The following is a 22,356-nucleotide window of genomic DNA, read 5'->3' as shown; positions in this document are numbered from 1 at the left end:
GCAGACATATTTACACTTCCCTTTGCTTGGTTTCATATAGATAAGTGCTAGATTTCATTTTCATCCAGTGTTTGAAATGTGTTGGTTCATGCACTGAACTTTAGGTTTGAGGTTTGACTCCAGTTATGATTTTGAATTAAATCAGAGATTTAAATGTACGAGGAAGGCTCCAGGCGATCCAAATGGCTGCACTAGTAATACGTGTACTCTGGGTTGCTTTGAATGCAAATCATCTGCCATATTACAAGTTAGAAACCTGTAGACAGCAAATGTTTATAAGATGACAGCTTTACCATACGGACTACCGGCACATCGGGAACTTAAAGTCGGCGTGAAACGGAAGTTGAGATCGTCTTTTTCTCCTTATTGCGACGTATATATCCGAGTGAAACGGCTTCTGAAATTAGAAAAAATGTAGGGCGAGGCTAGATTTCGTTTTTCGGGAATTGATTGGATCGTTGGAAGTTGGGCGTTGCTAACAAAATGGAGGCAGATTTGAATGCCAGTTTGCACTCAGTTGTGGAGAAAAACTCGATCTATCTCTTAAATAAATTTATTTTCTCTCTAAATCCTTTCTACATATGTTACTGAGCATATTTCCTCACTTTTCACTGGTTTATGCTACAGATTTCACTTATTTTAAGCCTTTTATGGCTTTATTTCTGTCAAACTTTTTTTCTCAACTCTCCCTTATAAAGGGGGCGTACACACGCTGCATTCCTAAGTGCGAGCCGTCACGACAAGCTGTTCATCCGACTATATTGAGTAATTTTTACATAAAAAAAACCTTTTATTTCCCATATATTTCTCTCTTTTTGCCTCAAGTCCTTCCTGAAGAAGGTATTGTGTACACCGAGAAAAATGTACCGAACCACCAAATTGCTACGATCAGTGACAGGTTTCTGAGAGGCGGTGCAGAAACGAGACAGGGGGCGATAACCCCGCCCTCGCACCATAGCACATGACCGGGGGAGAAGAGAAGTCGTTTCGATGGGGGAGGGCTAGTCAATGTATTTGATTAAAGATTATAAGGGTAAATTAATTGTAAAAAATTAATGAAGTGCACAGATAAATCAGTTATAGTAAACACTACAATATTACATATAAAAATATCAATTGTAAAATTTTATTTCATGCCGTCTTTAACTGTCAATTTCATCACCGCCCCCTTTAAAGATAAAAAATATCAAGTAATTATATGTCTAGTCTGCCTGCCATAGAGCGTGAAAGATACATCCACACACTTGAAAAAAAAATGTCCCTTCATTCTCCCACCGTCAAATTGGTTGAACAAGTGAATGATTTCACTTCGTTTTTGTAAGTAAACATCTTTAAATGTATATATATTGGGCCCTATCTTGCACCCAGCGCAATTGACTTTGTACACCGACGCATGTGTCATTCCTATTTTGCACCCGCGCAAAGCGTGCTTTTCCCTCCACAGAAGCACGTCGCTAAACTAGTGAATGAACTTGCGCTCCCTGGGCGGTTCAGCGCAAAAAAGGAGGCGTGTTCCGGCGCAAACAATCCCTGGTGCTATTTTGCTGTTCCATTAAACAATTGCGCCACTGAGCAGAAAAAACCTAGTCTAAAGTCAGTGGCGCGTTGCGCGTTGTTCATTATGCTATTTTAAGGGCGCATGCTTGACCATAATGTATAGCGTGCACAACGCGCATACACTTTGCTCATGTAATCTACACAGATGCAACAGTTTTTTTTGCAAATCATACATTGTTACACTAAAAAAATATTAACACATGAGATGACGGAAATCATTGTGGTGTGCCACGAAGATGTGAAAAAATAGGCATAAATCTAGCTTACAAATGATTCAGGCTAATTGTAATAATTAAGGATAAGACCTGTTTGCCCAATAGTGGCAAGACATATAGGCTATGTATATAAGGACATCGGACAAATTGGTTTGTCCGTCAAGAACCAGGAAAAAAAATCGACTGAAAAACTGAAAGACTGAAAAAAAAAAAGACTGTGTAATCACCTTTACCATAATGTACAACATTACAACTTCACTTATCTGTCTTTCACTGCTCTTACAAGAACATCAGTCTCCTCGGCTGTGAACCGCTCCTGGCGTGCGCCTGGTAAATACGCCATAATAATAGAAATCCATAATGGAACTTGCGCACCTGCTTTTAAAGGGAATGTTGGATGACGCTCGGATTGGTTTATTCACGTTACGCCCAAACCACACCTATGAATAATGAAGCTACTTCAGACCAACCCATTTTAGATTTGCGCCGGGCGCAAGAGCCATTTATCCCGCCGGGAAAATAGCAACAGCGCCGAGACCCGCCCACAAAGTTACTTGCGCTTCGCGCTTTGACAGTTGCGTTTCAGATCGTTAAAATAGGGCCCATAATGTCTTTATATTTAGAGTACTGAGTGCACTTTTCTGTCCAGCCATACAACTAGCTTGAATTAGCTTCCGATAGCATCATCCGTACTTCATGATTCAAAAACAAAGTAAAATCATTCACTGGCTTACCTGGTGACTCGATGAGGTACGAGTAAATGTCCGGGTAAGACACTGGGTGGGGTTGTTACACCAATTTGACGCTGGGAGAATGAAGGGACGTGTTTTATACATAGACCAAATTAAGTGTTTGGATGTATCTTTCACGCTCCATGGCAGGCAGGCTGGACATATAATTACTTGACATGTTTAATCTTAGTGATTTCTTAAGTTATTCACGGCTGCCGGCTGTGTACGGACATTGTTTTGTGCCGCTATTTTGTATTGAAGTCTATGGGAAGTTTCTAAAAAGGGCCGTTGACGGAATCGACAGTTAAGTTCCCAGATGTGCCGGTAGTCCGTATCTAGGTCCCCCTCAGCTTCTTTACAAAGTACCCTCACATATGTCACATATTTACTGTTTCACTGCCTTTTCATGCCTTCGCACTTATTAACTGAATGTTCTGGGTTCAATACAACCTAATCTCTATCGACGGCATCTGTGGCATTTGACAAATAAATTTGACATGTCCCTTGGTTAAAATAGTAAGGCAATAAAATAAGTGTTAAAGTTCCCCTATTATGCTTTTTCGAATATATTACCTTTCAAATCAGAATCAGAAGTTGTGTAATATAGCGGTTTGTGAATGTAAAAGCTCTGCAAAGTTTTAAAAATCAAAGTGCAGGACAAATAAAGTTATTGTCTCCTAAAAGAAAGAATCGATTCTGAACTGCTGAAATCGCGGAGTCGTCAGTAATTCCATTCTCAATTCCTGTTACATACCTATGTAACAATGCAACACATTTGCATAATGCCAGCCTATGGTCTTCATTGGCTGCCCGCAAACAACATCTACTTTGACCCGAAGAAGACTGGAAGAGTTTGGTTTGTGTTGTCGACATGTCGAGAAGGCGCTTTGCATGCATTTCAAAAGGATAAAGACTGGAATTGATACGGAAAAGCCAACGCCATCGTTACTGTTCGTATCACTGCGTATCAAGAGCCGAGGAAGCCTCTGGAGCGTTTCGTTTCCGTGACACACTATAAATGGTAGACCAATCACAACAGACTGAGCCATGTGACCGATCAGAGCAGAGTACACTCTAGTGTGATAAGATCACTTATTGACCTTGTTTGTGCCAAATTATATCCAATCATTCCTGTCATGGCCAAATAATATATTCTTTTGAGTATGATTTTCACTTTTCTAAGGGTAACGAGTAAATAATGTCTGAAATAAATATTTCAAATCGCTAAATATTATTCATAATCACCCATTTTAAAGAAATACTGCTTAAAGAATACTGTTTCAGTAAAAATAATATATACTTCTCACCTCGTGCTCATAGTTTTGCGAATACCGGTCAGCCAATCGCATGTGGTCTATCCGAGAGGTTCAAATTGGATCTGAAAATTCTGCACGTGATTGGAACATGTAACTCCCTTTCTCCTCTCCATTGACAATGAATGACTTCCACTCTGTCGTTTGTTGGAGAAAAGGTCTGTAATTTTGGCATGATACACACAAAGGTAAAAGGGAAGGACTTTTTACATGAAAAATCAAGGACCTTACCGTAATACTCATAGTTGTACAAAAAATATAATTTTCACATTTCTGCTTTTAAACCTGCAAAGTGCAATGTTTGCTTTCTTTTAAAAAAAGGGGGGATAGTTCAAAAATGTTAATTCTGTCATAATTTACTCTCCAAACCCGTATGATTTTCTTCTTCTGTGGAACACAAAAGCTATTTTGAAGAATTATTACAAGTCAATGGGGTCCAAAACAACACATCATTGGGCCCCCATTGACAATTTTCAAAATATCTTCAATGTTCCACAGAAGAAAGAAATGCAAACAGGTGTTTATTATTTCATGTTGTAGAAATAGTGGATGTGTGTATATCACCATCTCTCGGTCTCTCTCTCAGGTCTTCCTAACCCGTTCAGGGGTTTGCTGAAGCTGGGTCAGCTGGAGCGCCGCAGTGCGGTGGGCATGTGGTGGGATTACTACTGCGAGCTCTCTCCGTTTGAGTTGCGGCTTTACATCAATGCAGAGGAGCGCATCTGCTACGAAAACCTGTCCCTGCTGCGCTGTGAAGACGTCCGCCTTTCCTCCGGCTCCGAAGGCCGTTTTCGTCTCTCCTTCCTAAGCAAACGAATCTACCTGCGTGCACCGTCTCCAGGGGAGGCTGAAGACTGGGTCGATCGCATCATGGAGGCCATCAGCAAACTACGTCCCATGATGAGAGACGAACATTGGGAGGTCCTGCAAACGGCAAGTGATCAGGAAGTCCCCTCGCCGGTACCCTCAAGCCCCGAACGCACCATCTCAGAGCTTCCAGATCCCCCTCAGTTAGATTGGACCCGTCATAAGGACCCAGAGCTAGATGCCATAAAGGAAGCGGTGGTCTATCAGAACTTAGAGGAGAAGGGTTGGCGGTCTCTTGTGCTCTCACTCTCCCTGGAGACCCTCAGAGGTTTCCGGGTCCAAGATGACTCCAAGACGCCTCTCTTCTCATACTCCATTGGGGCCATCAGGGATGTGGTTCCAGATGTTTCTCTAGGTAGTCCTGCGTTTTTTAAGGTTCTGACTGCGCGGGACACAATGACACTGAGGGCAGAGAGCGGTGAGGAAGCCCGAGGATGGAGGAGCCTGATCAGAGGAGCACTCGACTCGTATCTGGAGACGGAGGATGATGGAGCGGTTCAGGGTGTCTCATCGCCCGGCGGCCATGGAGGGAGCGTCCACAAACTGGTTCAACACAGACTGAAGGGAGACGGGGCGTTGCTGTCTCACTTGTCTGAGGTCCCTAAGGAGAGAGGACTAGACGCGCAAAATTACAAATGTGCAGGTATGAGAGGTTGGCATGATGATTTTTTTTAAGTGATCTGTATAATCAAATGAAATTCATACAGACAATGACTTTAATGTAACTGTTCGGCTTTATTAAATAAAGGTATAATCTTTATTATTTTATTTATAAAAGTATTATTATTATTATTTCTTGAAAAGCAGTTATATTTGAAAAAATATTTATATAATATTTAATTATATTTATCAATTTAGTGTGGTGTAACATGCAGGAAGCCACTTTGTTGTCATGTGACAAGAAAACCATTAAACAGGAAATTATAATTATACAGGAATATATTCAAATATATTTTAAAATGTAATTTAATCCTGTGATCAAAGCTGAATTTTCAGCATCGCTATTCAGCATTTACTTGAAATAAAAATCCTTGGTAACATTATAAATGTCTTTTATTGTCACTTTTGACCAATTTAATGTGTCCTTGCTGAATAAAAGTATTAATTTATTTAATCTTACCAGTAGTGTATATATTAATATCGGATATTTCAATCTTTTATGATATGGCAAGGTTACTTCATGTTTTTACATTTCAAATATAGCATTCATAGAGACCTAATTCATGATTTTAAAATATTTATTTTAATCATTGTTTGAAAAGTTAAAATGTATAGGCAAAACTGTATTTTTACTTGACATTCTTTAAATCAAACCATTTTTACATGCTATACATTTGACAGAAATGTAATATACAGTCAAACCAAAATGTATCCAGACTAGGGCTGTCACGATTATGAAATTTGGCTGACGATTAATTGTCCAATAAATAATTGCGATTATGACGATTAATTGTCTGTTTTAGGGCTTTGGCGATTAATTGCCTGTTTTAGGGCTTTGTCGATTAATTGTCATACAAATTGTTGTGATTATTTAATTGAATCCCTTGTAAGTTGTCACTTGCAATAACACATTAATACACTTAAAGCCTTTAAATATTAAAGTAATTTAATCAATGAAAAATATGTATCTTTCAGAAATGTGTACATTTAAAGAAACAAAATGTATATGAAAGTATAAATAATAGAAACAATCACCATAAATTTACCATAACACATAAAGGACTGTCAATATCTCATTCCAAACTAAAGTAAAATATAAATATATTTTACAACTTTGAAAATTCTGTAAATAACAGAAACAATGAATCACAAATATAAACTATGACCATAACAGAACAGGCCATAAAAATCAAATTATGAAATAAAAACAATCATGCTCCTTAATGGCTTGGTAGATTACGGGAAAGAAACACTAGCATGTTGACTTTTTCTGGCTTAAGACAGCATCTAACTGGGGTGACAATGTTGCCAGCTGTACTGAACATTCTTTCAGAAGCAGTACTTGTTGCACATATGCACATGTAGGCTACTTTCTCGCCAACTTGGAAATTAAAGGAAACCTATGTATGACACGCCAATTCGCTATGCCATTTTGGAGTGCTATCAAGACGCATAATCGCTTTTTAACGTGTTTATCAACGCCGTTTCATTCTATCCCCCTACACTGCCCCTACCCATCACACACACACACACACACACACACACACACACACACACACACACACACACACACTTAAACCTAAGCCCCTAAACCTACCCATCACAAGAAACATTCTGCACTTTTACATTTTCAAAAAAAAAACATAATTTAGTATGTTTATAAATCCATTTACATTCACGCGGAATCACACGGCGTAGACATACACGCGGAGATGATGGTTCGTTTCGGCGTACACATACAAGCGGAATCACACTGCGTAGACATACACGCGGAGATGATGGTTCGTTTCGGCGTACACATACAAGCGGAATCACACGGCGTAGACATACACGCGGAGATGATGGTTCGTTTCGGCGTACACATACAAGCGGAATCACACTGCGTAGACATACACGTGGAGATTATGGTTTGTTTCGGCGTACACATACACGCGGAATCACACTGCGTAGACATACACGTGGAGATTATGGTTTGTTTCGGCGTACACATACACGCGGAATCACACTGCGTAGACATACACGTGGAGATTATGGTTTGTTTCGGCGTACACATACACGCGGAATCACACAGCGTAGACATACACGCGGATAGCTCAAAATGCGTACAGATAACACGCCATTTGGCTTTAGAAAGTTAAGCAAAGCCATGATGTCATGTTGATTGGCGTTGTCGTTTTCGGCTTTGAAACTAAATCCATCTTTGTTGAATAACTGGGCTGCTCTAACTCAGGATGGAGAAATCAACAGGGCAATATAATTTGAACGTAATGCTCAGCGTAATGAATTCAGAGGGAGACCGGTAGAAGTAGAGTGCTGCAGGTACGTCGTTCATGAACGAATGATTCTTAATATGACTCGGGACTACCGAGTTGTCTCAGAGAGTGATCCGTTCATTTTGTTGGCCGCGCGTGTGCGCAAAATCCCATAGGTTCTGTACATGAAACAGAAAATGTTAGTTCATCCCTCGAGTTCGGGTTGAGTCTTTCGTTCTTCCTGTCAGTCCTATAGTAGACTATGCTGTCAGAACCGGAAAGAGAAATTATTAGTTCATCTTTCGAGGTTCGCATTCCGCGGGGTCCGAGTCTTTCGTTCTTCCTGTTATGCTGAAATGACTCAAATTTTTTTTTTTTTTTCATTTTGCTGAACGAGATTCAAAGATCCGAGTCTGTAAAATGATCCGAACTTCCCGCTACTAACTACAGGGCCCCCTTGCGTCTTCTAATAGTGGGCAATAATAACGATCACCTGTAATGACCGCGATTAGACCAATTAATCGCGATCAAACGATTATTTTTATAATCGTGACAGGTCTAATCCAGACACCTTCAACATGTTCTCACATTATCACAGTTTATTCGCAATAGTTTAGAAAATGGTAGTAAAATATGACAAGAACTCAAGAGTTAAACTGTCAGAACAAAATCATCTTGATAATGTCAGATAACTTTGATAGAAAGGTATGTAATGGATTAATCAACCAATCAGCTGTCAGCTGTTAAAGTTAAGTACACAATTAGATAATACCAGTTTAGGTCAACCAATGACCAAGCAATGCTTCATTGTGTTCAGTCTGTGGTGTAAAAGGTTGCATTAGCAATTAATGAAAAAACACTTCAGCAAAACACCGTCAGGTCAAAGTGTCTGAATAATTTTGCTCTCAAATTTTTACCAATACAGTCACTGTATGAAGAATTTTTGGGTATAATATGTCACAGTTTACTTTATTTTGCTATCCTCACTTACATAAATGAACTATAGTGTCCTGCACACACTAGTAAAACATTATATCTGGTGTCTGAATCATTTTTTTTATTTAACTGTATTATAAATATTACATTAGAGCCATACACATGCACTGGATTTGTGTAGTCTTTGCTTTTCTTCGCTCCAGAAACGAGCCATTAGCCACATGTTTCTTTCCTTCGCACGCTTGCGTTTGTGAGACTGAGGAAATGATGTGCTCTAATGTCGATATGGAAGTGTTTTTCACTGTACCTGTGCTCTCTGGCACTAAGTAAAAGCGGTTGTAAATGTGTTTCCAGGTTGCCCTCAGCAGATCGGAGTGTCTCTGGGGAAAGCCAGACTCTGTGAGTTCTCAGGCCAGTACTACTGCGATTCCTGTCACCAAGGAGACACAACCATCATCCCCTCACGCATTGTGCACAATTGGGACCTAACAACACGTGAGGTGAGCACGAATGACTTCATTTATTCTTATTATTTACTTTATTTATGGATTTTTTGATTTTAAAATATTTTTTTAACATTCACTTCCCATTTTACTTCCTGTTGTTAATACAGTTTTTAATTCAAGAGCTATACATTTTACAGATATTAAATGAATATTTCAAATCAATAAAGCATTCTTTTTTTTAAGCCTTAGGGATGTCATTTGATAAAATTCATTACATGATAAGGGTAACACTTTACAATAAGGTACCATTAGTTAATGCATTGGGTTTTCAACGTTTCTCAGCGCAAGGACCCCTTAGAAAATAGAGACATGGAGCAGGGACCCCCAGTACCAAATGTGTTAAACAGAGCTACATATTAACCTACATATTAAGCATGTAGCCTTCGATATTAATAGAAACTAACTATATTATGATTAAGAATAAGATATATTATGTTAAGACCGTAGATCAGAACTATGCACATTGTTGTTCTGTCTGTATATTACAGTATATTTATATACAGTATACAAAGTCTGTATATTTGCCATTGTTAAAATTGAGATTCATGCTTTATAATAAACAACATGCTGCGATTAAAAATAACAATTCATTAGTTGTTTGCAGTTGTTGTAAATTATTTTAATTGATTTGCAGAGTCATACATTTATTTTACTAATCAGATGGACAATTAAACATTTACCTGAACCTTAGCTACAAGTTTATTAAAAATTCACATTTTAATTGTACTGTCAGATAGACGATTAAACATTTTTTACTTGAACTTTAGTTTCAAGTTTAGTAAAACGATATTTAAATTTCAATATATATATATATACACACACACACATATACATACACATATACATATTGATACAAATATTTTTTTTTAATCTATGATTCTGCATTTACACTGCATATCTATTTTGACATGATTTTTGTCCCATTCTAGTTATCACTGTCAATTGCAATTTCGAGAGTGAAACATGCATTTATATGTAGACGTCACTTCCAAAACTTTGCAGCGTGTAATTGGCCATCGTTCCTCGTAGTAGCATGAAAAACAATACTTGTATTCAATGGATTATAGCTATCCTCAAAGCAGGAAAGAGCTATCCTCATCTCAGTTCGTGATCTCACAACATTCCATCAAAATCAGTAAAGTTGTCTACACTAAATAATGAATCTCTTATTTACATCATGTCTTTGTTAATGAGAGAATTCACGAGTGTCTATGATTAGCTACATTTCTCAATGCTACAAAACCCGCTGTGAATAGGAATGTTTCACGTTCTCTAGAGCGCAAAATCAAACGCAATATTTGCCAAATCTGTTTCTACAATACTATTACAGTATCAACGGAGGGTGCTTTGCTTTCATTTCAGGGTACTTGTATTTGTATTTGAATTTGACTTTGTGATGTTTTCTCCCCATGTTATATTTTTTTTATCAAAAAATGATTTGTGATCAAACATTAATTGGCGGACCCCCAATTGAAGACCCATGCATTAACTAACAATGAGTAATACATTTGTTACAGTATTCCTTAATCTTTGTTAACATTAGTTAAAAAATACAGCTGTTCATTGTAAGTTCATGTCAGCTCAGGTCCATTAAATGATATTAACAAATACAACTTCTGATTTTAATACTGTATTAGTAAATGTTGAAATTAACATCAGCTAACATTAATAAAGGCTTTAAAAGTATTTTCATTAATAATTCATATTAACTAATGAAACCTTATTCTAAAGTGTTACCATGATATGCTGATTTATACACACCTATTCATAAGTTTGGGGTCAGTAAGATTTTTTGATTAACTTTTATTTTATACAAAAGTGACAGTAAGAGTAAAGACATTTTTAATGTTACAAAATATTTCTATTTCAAATAAATGCAGTTCTTTTGAACTTTCTATTCATAAAAGAATCCTGAAAAATCCCAGTTTCCACAAAAATATTAGGCAGAAAAAAATAAGAAAAAATGTTTCTTGAGCAGAAAATCATCATATAAGAATGATTTCTGAAGGATCATGTGACACTGAAGACTGAAGTAATGATGCTGAAAATTCAGCTTTGCATCACAGGAATAAATTACATTTCAAAATATATTCAAATAGAAAATAGTTATTTTAAATTGTAATAATATTTCACAATATTACTGTATCTTTGCTGAACCCAACATTTTGAACGGTAGCGTGTACAGTATACATGATTAATTGGGATTTGATTCAAAGACATTATTATTATTATTTAGCTTGCTATAACACACTACATATCAGATTACATGAGATCAGGATAAGCGGTTTATTTGTTACAGTGTTTATGTCCTTCAGCTGTGTGTGCATGTCTTTATGTTCAGGTCTCAAGACAAGCCTTTAAGTTGCTGACTCAAATAGAGCACGAGCCGCTTCTGAACCTCGACGTTTTGAATCCTGACCTGTTTGATCACACTGACATTGTGGCGAAAGTGCAAATCCTGAGGCAGAGACTTCGTTTCCTCGGAGACTACATCCTCATCTGCCGCAGCGGGATCAGCAAAAAAGTCCAACCGAGGTGTGTATGTGTGTGTTTCTTAGATGCATGTTTATAACTTGCACACTATTAAAGGAACACAGCGACTTTTTGGGACTTTATCTTATTCACTGTATCCCCCAGAGTTAGATATTGGTAATGGTAAGTCCATACATACCATTCTCATATCTGTGTGTGCCATAACTCTGTCTGACGAACCCACGGCTATGCTAGCTTAGCACAAAGACTGGAGACAAACGGCTCCAGCTAGCCTACTGCTCAATAAGTGACAAAATAACGCCAACATTTTCCTATTTACATGTTGTGATGTGTATAGTTACTTCGTGTACTAAGACTGACGGAAAATGAAAAGTTGCGATTTTCTAGACTGATATGGCTAGGAACTATACTCTCATTGCTGTGTAATGATCAAGGAGCTTTGTGTCATACCATGGGTGCAGCGGCGCAATGATATTATACAGCGCTTGAAAATAGGCTAACTTTTGCCAAAAAGTCGACGTGTTCCTTTAAGTCTCTAATAGATGTTTGCAACACATAGGTAACAAGTTTTTTTTTTTCCCCAGACTTCAGCAGAGGACTTATTTATTGGATAACTGTGATGTATACAGTGTATTGGACTTGCAGCAGGTATTTATTCTGCACATTTTTTTTGTGATTTTAAAAGACTGTAAAAATGCGACAGTAAAAACCTGTTAATTGGTTGATAGTAGCGGTGGAACGGTTCACAAAATCCTCGGTTCGGTTTGTATCACGGCTGTGTGGTCACGGTTTTCGGTTTCTATTCGGTATACATTGTTTGTTTTTTTCCCCCTTTTTAACACTTTAGAAATACATTATATCAGCATAACATATATAGCCTTATAATCTACCATTTACAGTATTTAAAAAAATAAGTTATTCTCAAGGTCGTGTAATGAAAAAACTGAAACAGCTTGATCTTTGTAATAGACACATTATTGTGATCATAAATTAAATCTGTGAGATTCTGATATGGCAAGAGGGAAGATGTTGTTAATTTCAACAGTCTTTTCATTTATTTGTAAGACCAACTGTTGGCCTTAAAGCTACACTGTGTAACTTTTTTAGTTTATTCTTAGCTAAAAACACTTAGTTCTTTCAAAAATATATGTGCTCATTAATGTATATTTACTTCTTTCAAGTAATAAAGTATTCTCGGAAGTTTATAATATGCCATTGAAAATACATACGGGTGAGGGGTTCGAATGCGGGTCGCCATGTTGCCCCTCCATCTTGAAAGTACATCAGCCAAAGAGGGACATACCCGTAAATACTTCGCCTTTCGCGTTTTAACACTCGATGGCAACGTGTCGAATGTGGACGAGGTCGAACTGGAAGCCATATTAATCTTGGACTAAATCGGCCACCGTAGGAGTTAAAACGAAATCGGAATTGAGAGGAAGAGAAACTAATATTCACTGGATGGTCATATACCTTTTAACCGCTAGATGGTGGAAAATATCACACAGTGTAGCTTTAAGTTGTAGCTGAGATCAAAAACATTTAAAGAATAGGCTTTCTTGTCACTGTCAGTGCCTACATTTACATGTGGGACATTATCCAGCACTTTTTCCACTGTCGTCGTCATATGTAGCACTAAATCCAAAATTATTCCACACAGTAGACCGAACCGATACTGTCAGTGCCTCCTAGGGATGTGACGTGAGGAAATGTTCCCACCGGTTAATCGACGTGTGAATACACCGGTAATACTGGTATCACTGGCAGGGGCTTTTAATGTAATAAAACATGATTCTAATCTAATGTTGTTAAATGAATGTCTATTGCATTACATTGAGTGTTACCATGATGGTGTTTAGTATTTGTGTGAATGACACTGTGCAGCTTTTATATATTAGTATTTACCTTCTCAACTTGGGGAAAAGCTGTGTGTGATCTTTGATTCATCATGTGACTTTCCCACCACCACCTGTTTTTGGTGGTTTTCTGTGTACAAAACAGATATTAGTATTGGTTGGTATATTAACATTGAGTCAATGAAATAGTTTTACTGTAAATTTAAGTTAAATCTGGAAAACCTAAAATGTTAATACATTATTTGTTACTGTACATTTCAGCTGCTAGTTTTGAACTGTAAATTTCATGGATTTGAATTAGGGGTGTGTGATATGTACAGTCTATGATAATATTAAAATGATCTATTATTTTAATGTTGTGCAAAATGACATTAGCTATGGCTCCATCCACCAATCTTTATGCAAATTTTGGGATATCTCATAAAAAATGCTTGAAATGTATATGCACCTTGACCCATCTTCAGCTAAATGCATATCAATTCTAAACAAGTGCATTAAAAACTTGTGTGCTCAATTGTGGTGGATAATGTTTAGAGATGCACCGATTGCAATTTTCTTGGCCGATTACGATTTTTTGTTAATGAGATCGGCCGATACCGATTTTTGCAAATTCCGATTTTCTTTCTAAGATTTATAATTGACAGCATATAGAAACAAAAACCCACTTTTTCTTCAAAGCAAAATTTTATTTTTATTATAAAATAAAATATTAAACATTACAACAGGATCTTCTCTCACTTAAACAACTCTCAAAAAATAAGTTTTCTGTGCCTGGAAAGAAGTAGAAATAACAAATAACTGAAAATCAGTTGCTTTATGAAACAAAACATTATAAATTGACATTTTTTACTTGTGTTACAAAAGATCCTATGGATGAACAAACCTGAAGTGTACAATACTCCTCCAAATAATAGTTCAATAATTGGGTAATAAATGTTGCCAGCTAGGGATGTCACGGTACCAAAATTCCAGTAGTCGGTACCAATACCATAACAATTTTACTGTACTCTGTACTAATTTCGGTACCACAGTTACATGTTTTTTATATACATTTTAAAAAATTTTTATTAAATGTATTAAGTTTATTATTTATGATGATAATCATTATAAGTAAATAATACATAAACATTTAAAGGCTGTATACTGTTTAAAAGTAAACATTGTTTATAAAAAAAGATCACGTGAAAAATAATCAACCATCTAGGCATAATTATTATTATTAGTAGAGACGTATTATTATTACATAGAGATGGCTCTAAATCTATTGTAGTCTACAACAGTAGCCCAATATATTCTGTCAATTAAAATTTTTTCAAACTGAACTTTTATTTTGACGGGTTGTCGTGAAGACCTTTGAGTGTCTGTGTTCATGATATGACAGTTTTCTCAAATTAAACTCTCATGAATTCTCATGAAGTGGCGGTTTATGCGTTCGGCTGGTCAGCGCTGGTCCAGTGCCATGAAGTCCATAATTTCTTTGTAATTGCTTTGGTCTTTTCGCTGCGTATACCAAGGAAAGATAGGAGAGGCTGCTGACCTGTGGATGGCTCTGAGCTCTGGCCAGCTTTAGCCGTTTGACCTTTACTACCTTCTTCAAACTGGGCATGTTTTAAGTTTTAAGTGTCTAATTAGGTTTGTCGTGTTGTGCGCTTTCCTGGTGGTTCCCCGCGGTTTATTTTAACCTTACAATTTTTACAAATGGCATGCATAAAATCGGCCAATTCCGATCCCTGGCCGATCAATCGGTGCATCCCTAGTTTCATCTGCGCGCTCTGAGGAACAAGTCATTTATGATGATAATTGTGAATGTGATATTGATTTTATAGAACAGTTGAATAAACCATAAGCTAACATTTTGAGTCATAGTCATCATTTTCCATTTGCTGTTTTGTCAACAAAGATTTCCAGATGAAACCACATTAAAAACTGCTGTTTGTGTCCGAGCAACACATAGCAGTGCTTCATTACTGAACGAATCTGTTTTTAACAAATCAGTTTAATGAAATGATTCAGTGACTGAATTAATCTTTTGAATGAAGGACTCTGATTCACGTTTTAGTTTCATATTTTTATGAAAAAAATTACATCAGTTTAAGGGGGCAGATATTGCCTCATAGCACAGAATATGAAAAGCTTCGGGAGTCAGCTGTCCACAACAGGCTAAAACCAGCCATGGTACCAGCACAAAAACACACTCAACAATAATAATTGAGATATATTTGTCAATATCACACCCCCTAATTTGAACAACCCCCTAACCCATTTTGAAGACTGGAGTGCTATTACTTGAAATGATCAGACTTGTGTTTTTTGCACACAGATAGCAGACGGGCACTACGAATCTTACCTGCAGTCTCTGATTGAGTTTGGATCCAGGCATGTGCACAACTGTGACCTTTGCACCCAGAGGGGCTTTATATGTCAGATCTGCAACTCTGACAACATCATCTTCCCTTTTCAGTTTGACACCACCTCCAGGTATTGTCATATAACACACATTATACCTAAAATATATAAATGGGGTCCCAGAAAAATGTCCAGGCCAACCGACTCAAAACGTGCCCTAAATAAATGAAAACTAGCCCAATTTTTCTTCATCCAATCAGTTTTTATTTGGATGGTTTTAGCTGGAGTAGTTTATGGCCATGTGCATACAATACATTTTCAGGAGTCATAACCGCATTTAAATATGGGAGTGAATCTCCCTGAAACTGATGATTGCAGTGTTGCCATGTCCACTTATTATAAGCGTTTTTGGGCTTTGTGTTTAAGCTTCACTCATAAACCGATCAAACTCATGGAGTTATTAAAGTGGGCAGTTGCAGGGCGCAATATTTGGTCTTATTTTTAGCATAAAGCAGTTGGATTTATTTTGGTTTCTTCTTGTTTGCTGTTGTTCTAGTAAGATCTGGCAACATGAATGAGTCGAGGCTTGTTGGCTGCCCCTTTCCCTGTGATTTCTTGCATCACTCACATTCAGAAGAGAGACGCATCTGATGTGCGTTTAAAAACGTCATTAACTACTAGTTGGTCAGTTTGGATCTGTACACTGTACAATGTTTGTACATGCTAGGAGTTCATTTATTGTAGAATGCGGTTCTCACTCCTGTAAATTACTGAACTGTGTGTGTACAGAAAGGGATTAAGCACTAAAAAGTGAATTGACAACCGAATTTAGCTGCAGTGTGTACATGGCCTATATATATGTGATTATTCAATCAGTATGTTGTACCTCTTAAGTTATACTTTTCTATATATGTATTTTGGTACATTCAATTCAGTATAGGCTATCTCTAATATCACAGCTTTATGTCCGCTTTAATGCATCCTTTGTGATGGCCGAGAAACCATGCCATTTAAATGGGCTGATGGCGCAATATGGCTGTGTGCATTGGGCTATTTTCAAGGGTTCGGTATGCCTCTAGTATCACAGGCGTATGTCCACTTTAACGCACCCTCAGTGGTGGATTTCGTTAGAGCAGTTCATCTAGTAACATGGATGAATCCAGCTTTATTTTTTTGAAGCATGATCCTCCCTTTATATCTAAAATCCTTCATGTCTAGCTCTGCTTGCAATGAGCGCAGTTAGAATTGAAAGAAGAAAATAAGCATAAAGAGTGCTTGTTGAATCCAAAGTAACTGTAAGAGTGTGTTAAATCCAAGCGGCAACCTCCCGCAGTTTCTCTTGAAGACAATACGGAAGTGACTTTAACTGTAATTCACTGACTGGCCACTAGAGACAGAATCTTATTGAGCCCAATGTTAAAATGCCAAACTTTTCAGCAGAATAAAACATGTTTACTAGGGCTGGGTAAAAAATATAGATTTCTCGGTATTAATCTATTCTCACTTTTACAAAACAATATCGATTCTTAAATCCCATGAATCGATTAGTCATCCTGTTTTCAGTTTATGAATGAAATAAAAAGTTGTAGCGCACCTTCCATCCAATAAATCGCAATAATGTTTGTGCTTTATTACTATTGATATCAAATTTCAAATTATGTCTATTTTTTTTTTACGAAATTCAAAAGCATAAATACCGTGGCGCGAAATCGCTCTGGCGCAGCTCAAGAGAAGCGGCAGCGCGGAGCAAATATGAACGGATCTTCTCTTCGGCCTTTATACCAGTTACAGCGCAAAATAAACATGAATAATAAGCATCTGAAAGTGTGTTAAAAGATACAGGACAACTTACTGAAATCCGTATCATGTCACATAGAATAGCTCAAGTGTTTCAACCACAGAAAGACGTCAGTAAAATGGCTTGTAAACAATGTCATGTAACGTCACATTTAGCTCAGAAAAACCATATCCAGTGTCCATAAACACGTTAGTCAGCTTTATTCAGCTAGAAAAATTAACTCTACAGAGGAGCATTTTGCTAATTATACGCATTACATAGGCTATTGTCATTTTTAATGTTCTTCAATATTTAATGCATATGTAGCCTATGAATAAGTTTTTATGACAGCCAATTGTTTATATTTTAAAAAACGAATTGGAGTAGAAATATGATTATGTAATTGTAAAGTTAATATTATTATTAAAAAAAATAATTTAGTGTAATTGAAGTGTATGTATACAAATCAGTAATTTTTTACCTTCAATATTAGTAGGCTGATGTAGTACCAACTGACTCCCATAGTTTACAGCATTAGTTCAGAGATTTGTTTTCCTTGAGAAAATTGGCCATGGATTGTCCCTGATATATATATCTAAAATAATCGATATTGAATTGAATCGAATCGAAAGCTTGTGAATCGAAATCGAATCGAAGAGTGAAAGTTGTGTCAATACTAGGGGTGTGCATTGGCACTGCCCTCACAATTCGATTCGATTCGATTCTACGATGCATTGCGATGCATCAAAATTCTACTGCACACAACAAGGCAAATTTTTAATCAGTCATGAGGCAAAACAAGCAGATATTGAACAACAGATTTTATTGGCTGCTATTTGTGTATTATCACTCTCCTGTATCTTTGACATAAATGTCATTAAATAAAATGTAATTGAATGGTACAGGGTATTGGATATGGCATTTTCAAACCTGAAAAAGAAAACGTAAATCACTGCTTTCAGTGCTTTGAATGAGAAATTTTTCTCTTCTCTGCTTTAGAACCATTTGAAATTAAATAGAGCAATAATAACAGCCAACTTTTTCCAGCAGTGTACATAAGTGTTTTAATTAATCAGTAATCTCCCTCCGCCTCAGCCATCTTGATTGTTGTTGTTATGACCCCAGAAGTAATTGAAACTTCACAACTTTATTGTCCAACTCAAGGCCAGAAAATAAACGATGACATAATCGATTATGGCACTTAGCCGCATCGATGCTGAATCGTGCATGCCCCGCATTGCGATGCATTGCCGAATCGATTATTGTTGACACCACTAGTCAATACCCAGCCCTAATGTTTACAGTCTGGTACAAATTGTAGTTTTGGTCTATACGGCTAATTTTGCGCTTCATGACAACTGTGAGGGGGGTGAATTTTTTTATATCTCATTCGTTTACATTATATAAAGCATTAAAGTTCTGCATAATTAAGGGCGTGGTCACTTTGAGTGACAGGTGGATAGCCGTTTATCTGCTGTCTGTTAGTCATCGCGTCACTTCAGCTCCGCCCACGTCCCGCCTCTTTGCCCATTTTCTGTTATCTGGGAGTGACGCGCGATGGCAATGGCCAGCTCGACCCTACTTTATGCTTCAAAACTGCTCTTCAGAATCCTATGGGTGACGTCACGGACACTACGTCCATATTATTTTACAGTCTATGGTTAAATCCAACAAAGTGGGTTAATAAAGGGGGTTTCGATCTTGTGTAATACAACATTTTAGTACATTTTACTGTTCCAATCATTTTTATATGAGACAATATGAATATACTGCCCTAATGAAATCCAAATTTATTATAATTTTTTACTGTACCAATGTTTTTTCATGAACCATTAAACTTGGCATATGACAATGCACACTGAGCCCGTTTCGCTGCACGGTTTCTCGGCCGCCACAGTTACATTTGTTAGTGGACACAAGGCCTTGAAATATGACGGCTTGCCCTAACAAAAAAAGATTTACTGTATCAGCATTTTTTTGAATTTGAATTTGGCAAATATGATAATGCACAGTCGTATTGCGCCATCAGCCCATTTCATGGCGCAGTTTCTCAGCCGTCACAGAGGATGTGTTAAAGGGGACATAAGACCATGATATTAGAGGTATACTAAAGTCCCTTTAGGACAAGTCATTTCACTCGGCTGCCATTTTTGAAATGCCTCTCAGGCATGCAAGCAGGGCCGTTTGAAGGAATTTGGGGGCCCCAAGCAAAATGGACATGGAGGCCCCCCCAATAACACCCCCCACACACACACACACACACACACACGCACGCAAAGCCGACTGGAACCACAGCATATGCCATACAGTTTAAGTTCACCCACACTTTATATAAATAAAAAAGGTTTACAGTGCAAATACTGTTGTTGCATATACTGTGCATTAATAAAAAATGTTTACGGTGCAAATACTGCTGTTGCATATAATGTGCATAAAATTTGAACATTTTCAATATATATGTCTTTGGATATACTGGACCCTTGAACTTGGCTTTATGGACCCTTGAACTTTGCAAATGCACACAGCCGTATTGCGCCATCAGCCCATTTCACAGCGCAGTTTCTCGGCCGTCACAGAATGTGTTAAAGCGGACATAAGGCTGTGATATTAGAGATATACTGCCCTAACGAAAGCCAAATTTAGAGCAAATAGATCTTTGTTAATTCATACTCATCCATACCCTTGGCAGTGACGCACAAAGGAAATATGTTATAGACAGTGGACATAAAACGGAAATTGTAACGCATGAGCACGCAAAGAAATCTGGAGAAAAAAAAGTCTGTATTTATTTATTTTTGCCCTTTAGGGCTCTGTAATTTTCAGAATAGCCCAAATGCGCTAGAAAACCACAGCCCTGGCAACACTGAATATAAAACATCACATATCTACTTTCACTTTTACTCTATTTGTTTCAGATTGCTGTGCTGACACGTTCCTCCCTAGTGGAGTCATGTGAATGCTAAAGTGCTGGGAAAAACATGCAGCACAGTAATGTGTTAAAAATCTTGAGAATGACTGTGTGTTTTCTGTCTCTCAGGTGTAAAGTCTGCAAGACGGTGTTTCATTCCTCCTGTAAGGCCAAGTGTCCCGTCTGTCCACGCTGCGTTCGAATACAGAAGTATTTGGAGAGGGACTTGGAGGATTGATTTAGCTGTTAGTTACAAACATTTCTAAGAAAACGGTCATGTGCCAAGTTCTCTGTCGCTGTCGTATCTACAGAGCTCAAAATACAGGGTTAGTACCATATTATCGTAATACTTCATCTAAAAGTCATCTCATTTTACTTGGTTGCTGACCAACTGGAAGTGTTTGATGGGTATTTCACACTAAGCGTTTTATTGGACTCAACCTTAAGTGCACTTATTTACACATTCATATGTACATATTTACTCACATCAGAACACCCGTGTATGTTCATTCCTGAAATGTCAACAATGCCAAACAAACAATGGTGGAGGAACTGTTATTAAAGCTATGATTTTTGCTTTTCAACTTTATAAACGCACCAACTTTCAACGGTTAATCAATTCTCTGGCCTTCACTTGTTGTTCTGCAGGTTTGCGTTTGGAATCATAAGTCGTAGTGTTTTTTTTGCGTAGTGATTATTGATTTTGTCCAGCCAATGAAGTCTTATTTATGAATCTTAATAAAATTAAATGCCAAGGATCTTATAACACTTTTTCTTTTTTAAATCTTGGGGTTTTTTTGTACTGTTGTTTTACATCTGAATGTCACGTGCCAAGTTTTATATGAAGCATTACGAGTTTACAAAACATTGTGTGCATTAATAAGCATATTCTTGTATATGCAGGAATTGTACACACCTATTAAAGAAAGGTGGTTAATGAAATTATGAAACGTACTAACACTTACAACCTCTTTTAACGGGTCATTTTGTACTATACTGTGCCTAAAGTTCATTGTAGCATTCATTATCACCAAAATGGTTTTATTTCTTTTGAAAATGTAACTATTATAAGCCATTGTGAATGATTAATGTATGCCACAAAATCAGACGATGATAAAAAGGATCAACTCTTTTATATATTCGATTCTTGGGTCAATGAATGTCCATTCTTAATCATTTCTGGTCGATTTGCATATGAACGTTTGCCTGCTGCTTCATTAGCACTTGTTTTATATTGGAAACTGAATGAGAGAGATTACATTTTCTTTTCTTTTTTTGTACTTCTTTTTTTAACAATGCTGTTTTCCTGATATTTTTATGACAAGTTCATTACATCACCTGTCAATGGAAAAACTCCCAGATGACTTTCTGTCTTTCTTATCCTGTGTTTTGCCACTAGGGGCAGTGTCACCTAAGCAAAAGTCTCAACATGGATTCCTCCTTTTACAGTCATGAATACTGAAGCTTTTGTTTTGATCTAAATATGATGTTACATTCTTTTCTTTTATTTATAATAATTCTTAAATGTTTTAAATCCTCATAATGTTTTAATTAAATGTTTTTTATCCTCATAAAAATGTGCAGTTAGTACTTTAGCAGACGCTTTTACCTGAAGTATTTATAAAAGTTAACAATATTTACAGGACACATGTAAACTGCCTGGAAATGTTCTGTGCTTGGGCACATTTTAAAGGGATAGTTCACCAAAAATGAAAATTCTGTCATTTACTCACCCTCAAGTTGTCCCAAACCTGTATGAGTTTCTTTGTTCTGCTGAACACAAAAGAAGATATTTTGAAGAATGTTTGTTACAAAGCAGATAGAGCAACCATTGACTACCATAGTATTTTTTCTCCTACTATGGTAGTCAATGGTTGCTCTATCTGCTTGGTTACAAACATTCTTCAAAATATCTTATTTTGTGTTCAGCAGAACAAAG

At 37.1% G+C, this 22,356-nt stretch overlaps 1 protein-coding gene across 2 annotated transcripts in view; it reads left to right on the top strand.

Annotated features, from left to right (window-relative positions):
• plekhm1 (pleckstrin homology domain containing, family M (with RUN domain) member 1) overlaps positions 1-22,010 on the top strand; it is a 51,956-nt gene extending 29,946 nt beyond the window's left edge. For both annotated transcript variants that reach the window (XM_079845416.1, XM_079845417.1), the window contains exons 7-12: positions 4,403-5,326; positions 8,886-9,031; positions 11,379-11,572; positions 12,115-12,178; positions 15,707-15,864; positions 20,547-22,010. In XM_079845416.1, coding sequence (XP_079701542.1) covers positions 4,403-5,326; positions 8,886-9,031; positions 11,379-11,572; positions 12,115-12,178; positions 15,707-15,864; positions 20,547-20,655 — 1,595 coding nt within the window. In that variant the 3' untranslated portion in view covers positions 20,656-22,010. The remainder of the gene's footprint in view (positions 1-4,402; positions 5,327-8,885; positions 9,032-11,378; positions 11,573-12,114; positions 12,179-15,706; positions 15,865-20,546) is intronic.
• Positions 22,011-22,356: the final 346 nt, after the last annotated feature.

Source organism: Gobio gobio (genome assembly GCF_949357685.1).
Source record: "Gobio gobio genome assembly, chromosome: 20".
In the NCBI taxonomy this organism is placed as follows: Eukaryota; Metazoa; Chordata; class Actinopteri; order Cypriniformes; family Gobionidae; genus Gobio; species Gobio gobio.
This window is presented reverse-complemented; position numbering and strand designations above follow the sequence as displayed.